Source organism: Syngnathus floridae, chromosome 2, assembly GCF_059516105.1.
Source record: "Syngnathus floridae isolate MCC-2025c chromosome 2, RoL_Sflo_1.0, whole genome shotgun sequence".
In the NCBI taxonomy this organism is placed as follows: domain Eukaryota; kingdom Metazoa; phylum Chordata; class Actinopteri; order Syngnathiformes; family Syngnathidae; genus Syngnathus; species Syngnathus floridae.
The window spans coordinates 5,576,272-5,595,007 of NC_142414.1; the positions used below are offsets into that span (position 1 = coordinate 5,576,272).

At 39.4% G+C, this 18,736-nt stretch overlaps 2 protein-coding genes across 2 annotated transcripts; both read right to left on the reverse strand.

Annotated features, from left to right (window-relative positions):
• Positions 1–20: 20 nt before the first annotated feature.
• etv7 (ETS variant transcription factor 7) lies at positions 21–4,000 on the reverse strand. Its single transcript, XM_088369468.1, has 8 exons — positions 3,836–4,000; positions 3,599–3,734; positions 3,058–3,222; positions 2,834–2,992; positions 2,063–2,170; positions 816–958; positions 632–732; positions 21–537 (listed from the first exon to the last, which is right to left on the reverse strand). The coding sequence occupies exons 1-8, from the start codon at positions 3,851–3,853 to the stop codon at positions 348–350; spliced, it is 1,020 nt and encodes a 339-aa protein (XP_088225594.1). The 5' UTR covers positions 3,854–4,000; the 3' UTR covers positions 21–347.
• Positions 4,001–5,772: 1,772 nt separating this feature from the next.
• cab39l (calcium binding protein 39 like) lies at positions 5,773–18,163 on the reverse strand. Its single transcript, XM_088369470.1, has 9 exons — positions 17,939–18,163; positions 12,144–12,270; positions 11,878–12,042; positions 11,346–11,464; positions 11,080–11,248; positions 10,941–11,000; positions 10,787–10,852; positions 10,560–10,703; positions 5,773–7,410 (listed from the first exon to the last, which is right to left on the reverse strand). The coding sequence occupies exons 2-9, from the start codon at positions 12,243–12,245 to the stop codon at positions 7,231–7,233; spliced, it is 1,005 nt and encodes a 334-aa protein (XP_088225596.1). The 5' UTR covers positions 12,246–12,270; positions 17,939–18,163; the 3' UTR covers positions 5,773–7,230.
• Between the last annotated feature and the right edge of the window lie 573 nt (positions 18,164–18,736).

Below are 18,736 nucleotides of genomic sequence, written 5' to 3' on the forward strand. Positions count from 1 at the left end.
TAATGGAGATACACTGTTGGTGCTGTTCAAATTATAATATTTATTTTAAAGAAAACAGGGATTGCATTTAATGATTAAAATGAGCATTATTGATGAAAAGGGGTTGTGTAGTGTATAAAATGTATCACACAACAAACATTCAATATAATTCTCGTACAATATAGTTACAAATTTAATACATTCAAAAAAAATAGATTGTTATTTTTCTCAACAGTGTTTGGTCTAATTAAAATAAAAGTATTGATTCACAATAAAGGTCAAAGAAGAGGAAGCATAAAGTAAAAAAGTCAACTATGATTGACAATCATAGTTAGAACCAAGATGATTCTTGTTGCACAACACTTGTTTCATCTCAGCGGTGGGGCAGATGGCGAGCATTCAGGAGAGGTACGATAAGGGGAAACCTCAAAATGTTCCTTGTTCCGTTCAGATAAAGGACTACTGTCTGAAACGTTCCTGTCCTGAAGGGGAGAGTGTGCCGGAGACTCCAGAGTGTCATCCAGCTGTTTGCTGATGTCTTGTGGTGTTTTCAGAAACCTGATAAGCGACAAAAATAAGACGATAATGAACAATGAGACTCAAATAAAAGAAAGATGGCAAAAAATTGTGACAAATAGAAGTAAAATGAGACCTGAAGAGGAGTTTTTGTCCGTGCTCCTTTTTGATGATGTTGAGTTTGTAATAGTGTCTTAAAGCACGAGACATTTTTTCATAGGTCATATTGTCTCGATTCTATAGAGGACATGTGTCATCATTAGTGCGGGCGGCAGTGTGCAACTTGTCAATATTTAATTGGCACAGAACTTGGTGCTAACCTTGTGATGTCCCCACAGACGTGCGAGGCCGTTGGGATCCACCACCCTGAACACCAGGCTGCCACGGTTTTCCCATCGGATGTATTCTTGATATTGGTCATCACACAGCAGGTTGTAGACATAATCTGACAGAAACCTGCATTCTGCTCATACAAAGGGATTAAAAAAACAAAGTCAATTAAATATGCGCAAGTATCATCACTGCAGGCAAAACAGTTTGGACGGGGTATTTATTTATTTACTTAAATTTGTATTGTTTCTGTATTGAGGTTATGACTTACAAGTGAACTTCAGCGGAACAGGTTAGATATCAACATACACCAACGTACATATTACGATTATCATCTGTTATCATCATAAAGCTGACTTTGACTTTGACTTTTCTGTTTGGTCATGTGACATTCGCAAGCTGACACGTGGTTGGCTGTTACCTGAGCCCTGAGCAACTGTGTTGTCATTTTCAACCAAGCGGCAAAATTGAGGTCTTCTGGGATGGAACAAAAAAGGTGGATTTTGTGGTTTAATTTATATTCCACAAAAGCAATATTAATCTGAAGACTGTTTAGACTACAAAAAAATGTGTTGACTTTTTTTTTTTAATTATAGTGGTGTAGTAGTTCTGTGTTCATAAAATTTAAGTAGAGGTTTTATTCCTAAAAAAAAAAAAAATATATATATATATATATATATATATATATATATATATATATATATATATATATATATATATATATATATATATATATATACCGCATAATATTACTGTTTAGCATCTTAAAAATATATATATATACGTATATATATACTATATATATATATATATATATATATATATACGTATATATATATTTTTTAAACATTTCCTATGAATATAAATCCACTGTAATAAAAAAATATTACTAATTTTGTATTTAGAATGCTATTTTTAAAATTTCAACAGGCCTGTATATATGCACGTAGCTAAGAGTAAAAATTTTCATTGTATCCAATACATCAATGACTGCTTTCTAAAAACGAAACATACGCAAGTGAAAACAAATCTTTCTTTCACAGCTAAACTGAAAACAAGTGAAACCAAACATGGTGGTGTCTTACGACGACCCACCCATCCCCCACGTACTGTACAATGCTGTCCTTTCATCCTTTCCAAAGAGACTCTATAATTTTGCCTTGGTGAAATAAAATGATGACAATTTCTAAAATACCCGATTTAAAACATGTTTTCGTATGAGCAAGTTAAGCTTCACCTGGCAAGCGGCCGTCGGGCGTGTGCGTTTGTTGTTGAGGTTTCTCTTGGCAGGTCAAATCAAGAGGTTCCTCCTTGAGTGTTTCAGGTTCATCTTGTTTTTGTGGAGCTACAGAAACAGAGCGGGACAAAAGTCACAAACATGTCACAAGCGCTGCTGAAATTGAAACTGTGAAAGTGCTGAGTGTGTGAGAAATGTGAACAGATGGAGAGTAAAACTGAAAACAAAAGTGTGTTGAATAACGATGAGCAGTTTTTTTTGGGGGGGGGGTGAAAAAGGGTACAGCACTATTAGCTCTGAAGTCAATTCTGTCTTGTAAAGTTGCAACAATACTGGTTTCAAAACCATAGGCCAATTCCACTACCTACAATGGAAACCACATTTTCGATTTTTTTTTTACAGACCATTGATAGTGAATGTGTAAAAGTCAACATGTGAGTGTGTACGGACGTGCAGGTTTATGGTGAGTTATAAAGACAAGACCATTTAGACAGTTTGCCATCCTGACAGTTTTACTTGTTAATAATCAAACGGCAACCATATTCCTTAAGCCACTAAGACAATAACAAGCTTGGGTTTTGCGTGTTAAGGGTATGACTTAAATTTAGCAAAAGTGCACAACATACCATTTAAAAACACAGATTTTTTTTTTCTGCTTGCTCAGGAAGTACTTTATAAACCTTTCGAGTTCAAAGGGGACATTTTGCTGTCATGATTGTACCGTATTAATACTATGTGTGTTTTTGGAGGTAAATAAAATGTATGTCTGACCTCGCGTGTTGTCAAAGGAAGGAGACAGGGACTCTTCAATTTTTGGGACTTGCATCTGAGGCCTGTCTGTGCTTTGGATGTGAGACCTCTTTGGGGGTTGACATACAACATTCCTCCGTTGCTTTATCACACACTGCAGGATCTCATACAGAACGTCACCTACAGACAACCAAGATAATGTAAGAGATGTCAGTATTGCCTGGAGTTCCTGGGTACAGCTATACCTGAGCTAGGGCAGCGGTGTCTGAAGTCCTCCTTGGTCAGCAGGCACAGGGCCCGGCCATTCATCTCAAAGTGAGCCTTCTCAGGTCGCCGAAGTGAGTATTCCTTGTGAGCCCAGTGAAGCCAGAGGGAAACATCGTTCCTATCCCACAAAGATGGATTTATTCCTGGAAGCATAAGATGTACAAAAGAGTTGATTCAAAACAGTTGCTTGACTTCTTGTCTATGAAAAACGGACCATTTTGTCTTTTTTTTGTGCTGTCATAACAAAATAGGTAAGAAAATCATTATGTAATGATTTGATTTGTTCAGGTTTCCTCAGGGAACAATCCCAAGGAATGAATAAAGTTGAGTCTAAGCCTATTCGGGAATATTTTTTACTATAGCTTCATTTTGTTTTAGGATATTATAATGTATACAAGTGTCTGTTTCTGTAATTTGTGCATGGTTTTTATTCATGTAGAGGAGGTGTTGGAAGAGACAGAAAACGTTCTCACGATTCTGAAATAGGCATGTAAGTAAAGTAAAGTAAAAATAACTCACGTAGCTGTCCAGGAAGATGCCACAGGTCATCTTGTGAAGGAGTGCTGACTTTTGGTATCTTGTCTGGTGGGAGGTGATGCCCACTGATTTGTGTTTCAAGCATTAAAGTAGGAGCACGTCTTTTTTGACGCTCTCCCTAAAACAAAATTCACATGTCCATAAATACACACAATGACACAGGTAATTTACCAAAATCAACACGTTGCCATATGTGTCCCCTGAGAGGATCTTACTCACCTTCACCAACATTGACATATCCGTTTGCGGCTCTCCCCAAATAATAAAAAATATATATTTGCCTTAAAGTGAACAAGTACACAGATGAAAAGACCGAACGCAACTTATTTGTTTCTAGTGTTTTCGTATTCAACTCTTCCGGGAAATGAAAAACGAAAGAAAGCTCATCCTGTGGCGTGTGCGCAAAACATCCTGATTGGACAATTCATTGCGTCCGAGCAATATGATAATGGACGAAAAACATGACGGATGCTTTCTTTTATCCCACCATCCATGTGAATAATAACTTTCACCACGCTGGAATACACAGTTTAGAGCAGATTAGTGGTTTTTTGTTTTGTTTTTTTAAACGACGGTGAAGACGACTTTGACCAGAGGAAGGCGCTCTTGTTCATCCAGCTGACAACCATTCCTCCCAATCAGAAATCGAAGAAGTGATGACCTTTTTGTGGGAAATATAAACAGAGCATCGCTTGTCCTCTTCATACAATCGTCAAAACGAGACAAAGAATTGAGGAAAAGGAGGGATCAAAGTAATAATTTATTGTCGCAAGGAGTTTTATTCCCAATCTCGTTATTTGTGGCGGGATAACAAATTAATGTGACTTCGGTCACGTCATTAGCAAGCAGCGCTTTGCTAGCTAGTTAAAGTATGCAACCTGTCTGCAGCTGAATATTAATTCTAAGCAACTTTTCTTAGTGTCTTTCAGGAGTGATTTTGTCTCTAAGAAGCAACAGTCGTCGATTTAATACTGAAACGCATATACAATACACATTTGATCAGATTGACCCCCATTATGAATCCCAATATTTAGTGTACGGTAAACCTGATGTTTTTATCAACATTTACCCACAATTAGTGCATAAATCCTTCCAATGGTGACTGAATGACGGCAAAAACAGGAAATGTGTGTTGAGGGCTTACACTCCCTTAACCACCAGGTGGCTTCAACGACTTTTCCATGCACCGCCATGACTGCACATTACAACAATTTTACGCCATGAAAAAGGGTCTGATTGCTAGAAGGTGCGTGTGCGTGCGCAGCAAAGTTATCTTGTATTAGCATAAAAATGGTAATGTCCACAAATGGCATCAAAAGTAATTAAACAATTGAAAAACTATACATTGTGGATGGGTCTGATGCCACTGAACAGTTGGACTGATTGAAAGTATAACAATATTTAGAAATGACATATCACACCTCAAAAGCACTGCCCAACTTGGGACAAATTTTGCGTTTAGGGTTTTTTTTTTCCTCAAAAGCTACCGTCGTCACAAAAACAGGTATTCACAAAAACAATTCATGATTCAATTCAACAATTCAACATTCAAAATCAATTCTGTTGCTACGACATATTGACTTATTTAATGTTGTAACTATGTCATAGGAAATATTCCATTGTATTTTGTTTTAATACAGCATAGTTAAGTTTTATGTTAGCATAAAAATGCTAGTATTGCTCTCAGATGGCATAAAAATAATTAAATAATTCAAACTATACATATATGGATAGGTCTGATGCCATTGAAATTTCTAGTGGTTGAAAGTAAAAAAATATCCAGAAATTACCAAATTATTACATATTACATTATATGTATGTATATAAATAAATAAAAGGGCATTAAAAAAATCCTATTGCCATGACTTATTGACTTATTCAATGCTCTAATTATGTCATGAAATATTAAAATTAGACTTTAGTTTAGTGTGCATGTATATTTTATATGTATATATATTTATATATATATATATATATAAATAAAGAACTGGGGCAACAACTTGGCAGTTTATAACCAACTTGACTGTTGAGAAACAACTTGAGAATTACTTGCACCTCTCTAACAATGATGCTTTGGTCATGATGCCTTTGTCTGTATTGAATGACTTGAGGCTGCCTGACTAACTTTTGTGATAAATAAAAGGTATGCAAAAGACTGTGTTTCAATCCTTTTATTCGTTCTCAGTATAGTACACACTAAGCTCTGTTGTCCAAGGTGAAAAGCTAGCATCAAGATCCAGAATGCAGGACTTGGTGAAACTTGCACTAGGAAATAAACTAGTTTCATTAAAGCTTAAGTGTCGTGTGATGCAATTTCTTGTTTCTGAACCTACTGTTTCATGCTTAATGATTTTGAGCATTTTGTTGTCTATGTTGCTTGTCACATTTTCCACTCCAGTTATCAAGATATTGGGCATGAACAAAACTTTGCAGATTTTTTTTCATTCTTTGATCTTCCGAACCTCATGCCTACGTGGGTTGCGGGTGTTCCTATCCCAACCGTCTTTGGGTGGTAGGCAGGAGACACCTTGAACTGGTCGCCAGCCAATTACCGCGCACACATCGACAAACAAGCATTCACACTCACGATCACACTTACGGACAGTTTGGAGTGCTCAATAGGCATCTCGTTATTTAATATTTGGGATGTGGGGGGAATCCGGAGTACCTGGAGAAAACTCACGCTGCCCCGGCGAGAAAATGCAAATTCCACACAGGAAGGCCAGAACTGGAATCATACCCTGCACCTCTGAACTGTGAAGTGGATGCGCGAACCAGTGTGTCACCGTGCCGCCCTACTTTGCAGATGTATACCGGCTCATGAATAATCACATTAAAAACCCTGTCCGAAGCATTTTAACAATTAAGCTCCTCCTTTAAAGATACAAGTAAAATATAAAAACACCGCAACCTAAAATGGCACTTCTGAATCTTCCACTCAACATCTGAATCGGACTGAAACAAAAGAAAGACAGCTTTTCACTCGGTCTCTGCACCGTTGTATAAAAGAATACAAGAGTATTTGATTAGCCCAGACTTACAATTACAAATACAGAAAGTGCTATGGAGTGCCGTGAATAGAATCAGCGATAGCCCAATTAAAGGAAAATCAAGAATGATCACTGTTGGCAACATTTGACATGTGTTTAAAGGATGGTGCCCGCAGGCCTTTACACATATCTCTTGCGCGGGGCAATTTTTTTAGTTTGGTGTCACCTCAGTAACCAAACTTGTTTGTTTGACCAACTAAGTGTTGAGGGGTGACTAATGTTGTCCAGCCATATCATTCAAAAAGAACTTGGTAAACTTAAAAAATATGTCAACACGCAAATGGTGCATGTTCTCTCCAGCAACCCCAGGGCCATCAGAGGTATTTTAACTGCTGATGTTGCCCACTCAACTAATCAGATGCTGCCAACCAAGTAAGTCGTGGCACTGCTACATACTAATGATTGAAAAAAATTATACAAAAGGTGAGTGAACTATTCTTGCACACATTTTTAGTGAAGCAAAAATACAAATCTTTTTTTTTTTTTTTTTTTTTAAATAGCATTTTTCCCCCCCCTACAGGTTCCTATTGATAAACAGTTGAACTAGAGGCCAGAGGGGCTTCTCTAGGAGGCTGGTTTCTTAAGATCCCTGATCTGTTTGATAAGGTAGGTTTTCTCGTCATTGAACTGCTCGTCGTCCGTGCGGTCCTTCTGGAAATTGCTCAGGAAGTCAATCAATTTGGTCTGGTTCTTGAGGAGGATGTCAACGATGGGCTGCGTCTTGTTTGGATTGGCCACAAACACCTGAGGACGAGCACATATGCACAGTCAACTTTGAACACGCAAGTTTTGATGGACATATGGAACGGTTCCAGGTTCCAATGGAACCTCAGAAGTCCAACGGCCCTGTGGTTAAAACAAAAGTGGTCGAAAAAATAATCCCAAACAAGACTACGCCGTGTATAAATGTTACATGTCCAGTTGTGCCACATATAGCATAAACCCAGGCTTCCTGGCTACCTACTGGGCAGGGAATGAGTGGGCATGGGTGACCAGCTACCCATGTCTGTTGACCATAAAGCAGAGGTAGGCGATTTACAGTACGAAATGTTGCCAGTCCGTCATACATCAGCGGCTTGGGCACCTATTCGTCATCATCAGTCCCTCATTTTTCAAGATGTACCAAACTATAATCTGTAATGTTATTTTCACCACGTTTCCGTCATTGCGTCCATTTTTTTAGTGCATAGGTTAAGGGTTGTTCTGATTCGCGAATGACCCCGGTTCTCAAATATAATTGAAGACAGGATGTCTGTTTGTAAGAATCTTCTCGCCCAGAAGAGCACCAACAACTAACTACCCATAAGCATTGTTCTTTACTGACTACATTAGTCATTAAGAACCAGCGCCTTATAATCAGCGAGTATTTTGAGTAGAATAATTATTTTTAAACTGTTTATATAGTATATGTGTTATACTATTGCGGGGGTGCCAGAGCCTATCCCAGCAGTCATCGGCCAGTAGGCGGGTGACACCCTGAACTGGTTGCCAGCCAATCACAGGGCACACAGAGACAAACAACCGTTCACACTCACACCTGAGGGCAATTTAGAGTGCTCAATTGGCCTACCAAGCATGTTTTTGGGACATGGGAGAGAACCTTCTTTTGCACTATACGTATTTGTTGACATGTCTGTCTGACACATCTCACGAAAGCATACATTTCTTTACGATATTTCAGAGGTTTTTCAACAGATCTAGGTTTCCATTAGCAGTTTTCTATTGCATAGTTTGCATTTTGCGCAATTAGCCCGACTTCATCCAATTCTTCATCTTCTAACAATTGCATTTTCCAGATGCCCTCAGTCACTGTGATGCTCTTCACCAGTCAGCGTTGAAGGAACTATTTGTCGAGAGAGCCAACTCTCTCTGGTGTGTTGTGTGGGGCTTCTCGAGTACACCACACACTATAGGGGCAGTATGAACACATTTTTCATTATCGAGAGTGGGTTCTCTCACATGTTCAAAATATAAGATATTAACAATTGCTACAGGTGTGCCTAGCTTTAAAGGGACGCTTCGACAAATACCATAATTTCCGCACTATAAGCCGCGACTTTTTTCCAAAATTTTGAACCCTGCGGCTTATAGTCAGGTGCGGCTTATATAAGATTTTTTTTCGTGATTTTTGTGATGACTTGATCACTTTTATACACTCGTAAAAAGGCCGTGGACCACTGTTGTGCGGTATCTTGAAGGAAAAAACAACAACAAAAATACTATTTTGAAACACTACTATGACTGCTGCTTATTCTGGCTGTCTTGCTTGTGACTATTATGAGCTTTAGTAGGAATGCACGCTAGGTGACCTGCGTCAAAGGGCTCTAAACCAGGGGTGTCAAACTCATTTCTTTCGCGGACCGCATTGTAGTCATAGCTTCTTTCGGAGGGCCATTATGACTGTATTATATATTATATACAGTAAAAGCTACAAAACAAACTGACAAATAACTCGTTTTCAAATCAGATGAGTAAAAACTGGTCAAATATTTTTAAAAAAAGATATTAAAAGTGAAGACAATTTGCAATTCTAGTAATGACACACGAATCTGATGCACAATTTGTCTTTGCGGGCCACATAGAATGATGTGGCGGGCCGTATCTGACCCCGGGCCTTGACTTTGACACCTGTGCTCTAAACCCTTTCTCTTAGTCAGCCATGTGACTCAGAGATTACACAAAGCAGTGGCGCTGTTTGGACCATCTGCATTGTATTAAAACCCAATCAATCAGCATTTAAATTCAATTCTTCTGACATTTTGCTCACCAAAAACAAGTTGTAATGAATGTGAACTTTTAATGCATTTTATTCAGAAGGTTACTTTGAACCCTGAGGCTTAAATGGCGGCGCAGTGTATTTATGGATTTTTGCGGCCTCCAGGGGGCGCTCTAGCAGGAAGCAAGAGCGAGACAGACGAAGAAGAGATAATGCACCGAAGAAGACGTGCTAGTTTGTGTTTTGAACATTTCGCGCATCACGCAGAACGCGATCAAGACGGACATTACTGAAAGGAAGCTTTTATACACAAACCGTCATTATGGGGGACAAAAGAAATGCATATGATGCCGCTTTTAAGCTAAAGGCAGTCGATGTTGATGACATTGTGTTGCGGCACCCTTTCCTTTATTTCGTGGTCCCGTCTACTCTGGAACTATACGTGTTGCTCACTAGTTTAATGTAATTTAGCGCTTCGTGCATGAATAAGATTAGCATGAACAGACCCTCATCACACTCGAAGAAATGCATAAAAGCGACGACGAAAGAGAGACTGAGAAAGTGTGAGGCCAAGGATATCTAACGCTATTCCAATCGGACACTGAGGAAGACTTCGATGGTTTCAGTGCACAGGAGGAAGATGAAGACGATGAAGCTCTTTATTTTACTTTTACTTTTTTTAATCAGCCCTGTTAGTGCTGTGCTACCGTGTTGCTGCTGTGTTACTGCTGCGTTTCAGTGACTTTTACCGGTATGTTTTATTTAATCAAACCCTATGAGTGCTGTGTTACTTCCGTGTTGCTGCGGTATTACTGCTGCGTCACAGGCAGTGTTTGGAAAGAAATGTTAAGGTATGTTATTAAAACTTTAAAAAAGCTTTGTGTGTCCAGTCTTTCTTTGTTAATAACTCGTTAATAACACTTCCGTGTTGCTGCGGTACTACTGCTGCGTCACAGCCAATGTTTAGAAAGACATGTTAAAGTATGTTATTGAAACTTTAATAAGGCAGTCTGTGTACTGTCTTTCTTTGTAAAAAACTCTTGTGCACGTGCGGCTTATGTGAGAAAAAAACTAAAATATCCCCGAATTTTAGCTGGTGCGCCTTATAGTCCGGTGCGGCTTATAGTACGGAAATTACGGTATATCTATACTTAGTGTATTGTGGTCTTAATTTTACCTTAAAGACATGGAAGGCCTCAAACTGGATGTTGGCACTCTTGTCTCTTAGCAGGTTCATCATCATCTTGAGATTTTCCGGCTTGCTGATGTACCGCGTCATCACCGTAAAGTTGTGTCGGTCCAGCAATAGCTCGCCCAGAAGCTGCAGGGGAGGCCCACGTGTCACACGATGACCCGCAGCCACTAGGAAGACTGGGTTGCCCGACCACCCGTGAGTTTACAAACCTTGAGCGACTGCCTCTTGGTGACGTAGTTCTCAGAGTGCAGAAGCTTCTCGTAGTTTGTAAACACCTGCAGTGACACAAAAGTTCAACGCAGGTCATATTTAGCCCCAAAACAGTCTCCATCCGTCGGACGGCGCTGGTGCACAATCACTCACTGCATCGTAGTTCTCTTCGAGATACTTCGCTACAAGTACTTTGTGCCTTGTCAGGAGATCCTACAACAACACAGTAACTTTGACGTTTGGTTAGGTATAAACAAGCCACTGAATTGACTTTAGGAAAGGCCAGGGGTACCTTGAAGGTGGCAAAGGCGTCAGAGGCGATGTCGAAGGTGGACATCTCTACATAGCCGAAGAACGTGTGGAAATGATCCGAATACAGAACAGCCTTGGCAAGCGGCTCGTGGCGGATGCACTCCCTCAGCATGATCCCACAGTTGAGAGCCACCTGGGGTGCCTCGTACCTTTAAAACCAATGTGGACATGAGTCACTGAAGGCCATTGAAGACCCAGGCTGCGTGTGCGTGCGCATGTGTGTGTGTGAGAAAGAGAGAGAGTTACCCTTTCAACAGAATAAAGAGAACTTCTTGATGGGAGCAGAAGTACTCCACAGTGGGGCTCCTGGTTCCGATCTGCCTCCTTAAGATGTTGTTAAAGATTTGACACACGTCCTTCTTGCCCTGAAAGTGCATGCATCAAATCAGACTCAAGCGAGCATCTATTTTTAAAAATAAAAGATATTGCTAGCAATTTTTCTTATCATTTATCTTTTTAAACTATTTGAACAGTTTTTACTCATCTCTGATTTCAAACCTAGTTATTCATCACTGATGAACTAACTGATGAATCATCAGTTTGTTGTGTGGCCTATATTGTATGCATATCGAAGACGTTGACAGTCATAATGGCCTCCCGAGGGAAACTATGACTACAATGCGGCCCGCGACAAAAAGGAGTTTGACACCCCTGATCTATGCTGTCTAATTTTATGTTTGACACTTTATTCCCTTCTACTACGCACCAAAGGAGCCATATTTTGTTATATGACAAATAAAGGCATTCTAACTAACTGCATCCTGTATCCTTTTCTCACCTCAAAGTCAATGACCTGCAGGTTTTCCACCAGCGTGATCAGTAGGCCGCTGTTGTAGAGCTCCTGAGCCAACTGGGCCACCGTCTCTGTGTGCGGCTCCTTATCGTTGCTCCCGTATAGAATCTCCTTCATGGATACCAGACACTTGGACACCTCCTCAGATGCCTGCAGAACAGAGCAGGGGGAGATGGCCAAATGGAACTTCAACCTGGACAGCCAGTTGTAAGGGTGGGGCATCAAATTGGCTCACAATTGCCTGCACCTACCTTTTCTGTTTTCTTGTCCTGTTTAACCAGCACAGCCAAGTTCTCCTTGAGGGTCTTGACGAGTTCCACCGGAGTCTTGTGGGATTTACCAAACAGAGGCATGATGTCTGCACACTCGCCTCAAGTCCTAAGAGGTGTGCATGTACGTTAATTCCAAGAAAAAGCTAATTTTAAACTTGTACTAAATACATATAGCGGTGCCTTGAGATACGAGTGGAGATGGCATGGGTTGTCCCCACCCAAAAGGGACCATATTTGTACAATTTTGCTTACATGTAAGGGTACAAACAAGTGCTCAACTTATGTGTATGCTTTTCAAAGTAGCTGTTGTACGGAATGCAGTTTTGAGACAAACAGTAGTAGAACACCAGGGATGCACATCAATGCATTGATACACAAACTGTCAACAGTTCTTGCTGTTGTCAGAACTTATTCTATCATGAGGTAGTCAATAAGGATGCAATAATAAAATTTTTACAGATACTTATGAAATAAGGCGTAGATTTGACGCAAAGCAATATTTTGCCTTTTGGTAATGATACAATTTAATGAGATAAGATTATTTTGATACACCAATGGCATTTCTGCAAATAATTCTACAATAAGAATCACCCACGAAAAACAGAATTCTGCAACATACAAAAGGTATATATGGTAAATTTCTAATTATAGTATATACTATAATTAGAAATTTAAACACCACTAGATGGACGCACGCACACACGCAAAGTAGTTACCCAAGGGAAAAAAAAGAATCCCCTTTACATTTCCTCCCGTCTTCCAGAGAAAACACAAGGAATATTTGTCAGTGTTTTCTTAAGAATTTTGAGGGTTTTTTTTACAATTTTTTTTAGATTTAGTGACATCCATGTGTAACAGCGTCTAGTTCAGTGGTTCTTAACCTGGGTTCGGTCGAACCCTAGGGGTTCGGTGAATCAGGGGTTCGGCAGAGCCTTCACTGCGGAGATCTGAACACACCTGAATTATTGTGTAAATTTGTGACAACGCATATCTGAACTGGTCTCGCAAAGGCAACAGCAGAAGTCACGCAGATTTGCAGGTATGTAATTTGTTTTGAGTTCATGCATTGTATTGGTTATGTTCTTTGAACAAGGTGATGTTCTGCAAAGCTCATTTAGTGCACCTGTAATAAATAAACAATGATGTCTTGAATTTGAAAAAAATAATTTGTTCACTAAAGAGGGGTTCGGTGAACGCGCACATGAAACTGGTGGGGTTCGATACCTCCAATACGGTTAAGAATCACTGGTCGAGTCGATGTCACGCTCTGGACATCATTATGGAATTGTGAATACAAGTACCGTAATTTATATAGGTCGCACCAGAGTATAAGTCGCACCAGCCATAAAATGCACAATACAGTGAAAAAAACATATATAAGTCGCACCGGAGTATAAGTCGCACTTTTGGGGCAAATTTGTCAAAATCCAACACCAAGAACAGACATGAACCAGCAACAACAGGCTAAATGATACGGTATGCTAACGTGACATATACACAAACGAGGAGCTGAGAACGGGCCTGAGTAACATTCAGAGTTATTCAAATAAGTATTACATAAATAACACGCTTATCAAACCATCTGTGTCACTCCAATTCATTAAATCCATCGATCGTCCTTTATGTAAACAATGCCGCGTATGCGCCACATATGCGCCGCTGATGTCGGACTCGTAAGTTGCATTTCTAATTATTCCACAGACCCATATAACGATATATAAAGTATATTTCAAATAATTATCAAATAACAACAATATTATCAAACCATCTGTGTCACTCCTAATCATTAAATCCATCGATCAAATTCCTCGTCCTTTATGTCAACAACGCCGCGTGCACACCGCACAGATCTAGTATACAACTATATTGTAGCGTTAACAAAGTACCAGGAAACACGTGGGTTTGGTAAACGGCTCTTTATTTAACAAAACAAGAGTTCAACGAACCAACAACTACTGAACTGTAACGATGAAAACATATACAAGTTGCTACACAAAATAAAATATATCAAATAACTATAACATAATTAAGTTTTTCAAACTTTGTGTCACTCCAAATCATTAAATCCTTCAAACGTGGGGCCCTTCGTCATCTTCGTCATCCCGTGATAGAATCCTTTGTCCTTATGTAAACAACCGCCGCGCTGCTGACGTCACTTGCAGGTCAAATGACAGTAATCCCTTGCTATATCGCGGTTTCACTCCATCATGGATTTTTGAATTTTGAAAATTTGAGAAAGAAATTCACATACAAGTCGCCCCCCCCACCTAAACTATGAAAAAACCTGCGACTTACAGTCCGAAAATTACAGTAGTCGCTACTACAATCAAGTATGATGATAGCGATAACCGAGTGTGCCTTCTTGTGCAGCACAACCCCGTATATTTACACTGCGTTGCCATTCGTGATTTTTAAATGTTGCTTGCTGGGTCCAACATGAATGAAGTAACAAGTGTATTCTTGGGGATGTCATATACGAGGATAGACTGAAAAGACAGATTTATTTTTAAGGCATATTTTCTTTCCAGAAAATTTCCCACAAACCAGTCAGTTTCCATAGTGTAAGGTGGATCTTGTGACCTTCCATTCCTCCATTCCACATCAGCTTACATTGTGATCAATAGCAACGTCAGCCAAGATGATAACAGCTGGCCAAAGATAACTCAGCCGTTCGTATGCAGGTTTTCAGGGCGACTGTGCAGTCCTTTAAAGTTAAAGTTAAAGTCCCAATGATTGTCACACACACACAACTGGGTGCAGTGAAATTTGTCTCTGCATTTAACCCATCCCCGAAGGGAACAGTGAGCAGCAGCAGTGCCGCGCCCGGGAATCATTTGGTGATCTAACCCCCCAATTCCAACCCTTAATGCTGAGTGCCAAGCAGGGAGGCAATGGGTCCCATTTTTATAGTCTTTGGTATGACCCGGCCAGGGTTTGAACCCACAACCTTCCAGTCTCAGGGCGGACACTCTACCACTAGGCCACTGAGCTGGTGCACCTGCAAGAGACATTCCAGAACCGCCTGCGCAACGGAGCTAAGCTTCTGACACACGGCTGCCTTCACAGAAGGGGGCATCGTGGAAGCTTGTTACACTACCATTGCGGCCTTAATGTGTCAGACTGGTCAACATGGGAGCGCCTGCTTTTCATGTGAGGACAAGAGACACGCTGAATTACACACAGGTGAGTGATTGATGAAAGGCTTGAGCACTTGCTCCTTTTTTTTTTTGCTCCTCTTATTTATTTATTTATTTATTTATTTATTTATATATTTATTTATTTATTTGTTGTGTTATTTATTCATTATTTATTCAGCGCGCTTTTGTTATACTTGTTTACTTGTTTGTCTGTTGTGGGCCATGTCTTGTCACCGTGGGATAGGGGGGAACGAAATTTCGGTTTCTTTGTGTGTCTTTGGCATGTGGAGAAATTGACAATAAAGCTGACTTTGACTTGACTTTGACTTTGACTTAAGAGAATACAAAGTTTGAGGTCCATGAAGAGCATCCCATGCACTTGTCTGTCAACAGCATTGCCATAGAATCAGAGCATAGTGTGATATGTATGTAACAGTGCTCCCCAGTGCGGTTGTGATTTCACCTGTGTGCCAGTTATTTTGGAACGTATCCTCAAAACAACTACTGTTTTGTGTCCAAGCAAAAATGAAAGTTTTGTCTTTGATGCCATCATCTTGCAGCAACTTAGTGCCAACAGACTATGTTGCAGTCAGGGGAGGAGCTTCATTCAGCCAGGTCATAGCTTGATGTAACACAAAAGATCTATGGGTAGTTTTCCAAAGGTCTGGTCCAATTACATGAACAAACACTGACTCACTTTGAGAGTGATTCTTTCCTTCCCTTTACAACCAATCGCCAGATTTCATTGCTACATTGCTATTGCAGAGATAAAATAAAGAACTTTGACAAACCTGTCGTTTGTGTGTGAATAAATTTGAGTGACGAAAAATAGCCGTCGCGGCCACTTCCTGTTCATAACCTAACACAGCCATTCAATTAAGACCTCATTCTATTCTTAAAATGCTAAGATGGCAGAATGATGTCAATACAACAAAATACCGTTTAATCGAGTGCAATTCTGTCCGTAATTCATGATACGTTGTCATTATAAAAAAGGTTCTGCTTGTTAACACATTGCTTCCACAAGGTGCCATTCACCACCTACGACACTAACTCTGTATCCTTGCAGTCGGAGTGCATCAGTATGCTTACCCAGAATTTCAATTTGTTCATAGCAAAACAATGTAATTTTTTTTTATATTTTTTATTGTATAATGGCTAAAAAGCTGTATGTCAAGCATGGGATCTTTTTTTATTATTATTGGTAATGAGCATAACATCAACCGGTTAGATCACTTATTTCACACTAGTTGTACCCACATTTAATTGCCGTTCTGAGCGTGGTTACGCAGAAAGGCAAGCAGGTAAGCTGCTGACATGTAGTCATTGGCGAAGGCATGCAGGTAAGTTGCGGACATGTAGTCATTGGCGAAGGGAACAATGGAAATTTTATGGTGTTAACTGTGCCTTCAAAGTTATAAGCAAGCTTCAACCACTTCAGAGATTGGGGGCTCAGCGATAGCCTGAAATTCATATCATGTTATTAATTGAATCTGTTGGTCCTGACAGCAATGGCAAGTGTAAAAGCGTAAAATTCATAATGGAATATTGCTTACTGTGTTATTCAAATGTGGTAAGGTAAATATTTCCAGGTAAAAGGGTCAGAAAGTATCATATTCATTATTCACTCTGCTTCTTTTCATTAAAACTTTGTATTTTCATGGAAAGATGTCGGTTTTTCTTTTATGTGTAGAAATCTAGTTAACAAATAAAAAATAGCCCCTTAGCAAAGCTAAATTGAATGGTAATAATTTTCTGAGATTAAAAGTACATTAATAGTATGATAATAATCAGTAATGTTATTTGTTTGTTTTCACAATTGAATCCGGAGTTTTGAATTGGACCTTTGAGGTCTGCACAATAAATGTTCTCAAAATTACAATACAGCACATTTGGCGTTGCTTCTAGACAATAAAATAAAATGTTTTCTGCTATAAACAAAGAGAATTTAAGAAATAAAAACTGCTGATTCAAGAAAATTAAACCAATTATTCATTCATTATATTGTCATATTCTTACTCTGAAAGAAATGCAGTAACAAAAGAAACAATGGATCAATACTTAATGAAGACATTTTTGAAAAAAGTAAAACATCAAAAAGGGCTCAACATGCAAATGCTTCATTTATGTTTTTCATTTATGTTCGACATTACCCCTTGGCTTCTCTCTAAAACTGAAAACATGATTACAACTTCCGGGTTTTACATTGGAAATGACCGGAAGCTGTTTTATGTCATGGTGGTTAACCTGACAACTGACGTCTAAAGTAAGAGCAGGTTGGAAACGAGCAAAACAAAATAAACAGCCGTCGCACATCAACTAATTGATATTTAAATGTGCCAACGGCGTCTCAAATGAATCGTGCTTGTGAGACATTTGGGAAGCAGACCGTATATACAAAGAGTGCCAGACAACATGATTTGACAAGGCTACACCCCTCTCACCCTGTGGCTCAAGTCGCTTTCTGTCGGACGGATTTCCAAAGCTAAGCACAGTTGTCTCCATGTACCACAAACAGGTGATGAAAGGATAGGAACAAATCCACGAGTTGACCCCGAGTGACGCTACACAAGACGGCCAAGGGCCATAAAGCATACAATTACGTTTACAAGCAGCTATTCTCGAAAGGATACTTACAGTGTAAAGAATCGGTATCGTTGAGTTTCGGTCTCGCTTCACAGCCGCTCTGGTGGACTTTGGTTTTCACACCAGGGCTGTTAGTCCACTGGGCCGCCAGTTAAAAAGTGTGCCAAACAATTTAAAACGAGAGAAATCAGTGAAGAAAGGAGCGCAGAATTCCATCTGGTTACGTTCCAGCCCTTTGTCGAGCTAGCAAGGGCAAACCACGCGACTTCCGGTGTAAACCGGTTTAAAGGTTTTCATATAAAAATGAATTTTCAGTCCAAACGCTAACCTATTGCTGAAGTATTGGAAAGAAAAGAACAAAAATGGAAACCCGTTGAAAACGCGAACATTTTCTGGGTCAAATTAAAAACAATAACTACAAGTATGATTTGCTATGCTATTACAATATAATGATACAAAATAATTTTACTGTGCGCCACTTTTGGTTACATTTTGCATGGCAGCAGTAGCTTTCCAACCGTATAGGTCTCATGCAATTAAGCTCAGCAGTACACCTTTTCTGCACTTGTGCAGATTTTTATTGTCTTAGTTACACATAGGAAATACAGTTTAAAAATAATTTATTTATTTTCCATTTTTGCAAGCTTTCTTGATTCGTATCTTCCATGTGGACCAGTATACGCTATCGAGATGATTAGGTTTCGCATGTAGAAAGTACTGTACTTTAAGTTGATTTAACGTCTGTTCCATTTAATGTAATGCCTGTTCTATGGTGATAGTTCAACACACACGCGAACACACAGATATCATAGTTATACTGTACGTTCTGTTAATCTTTTTTTAGTCATT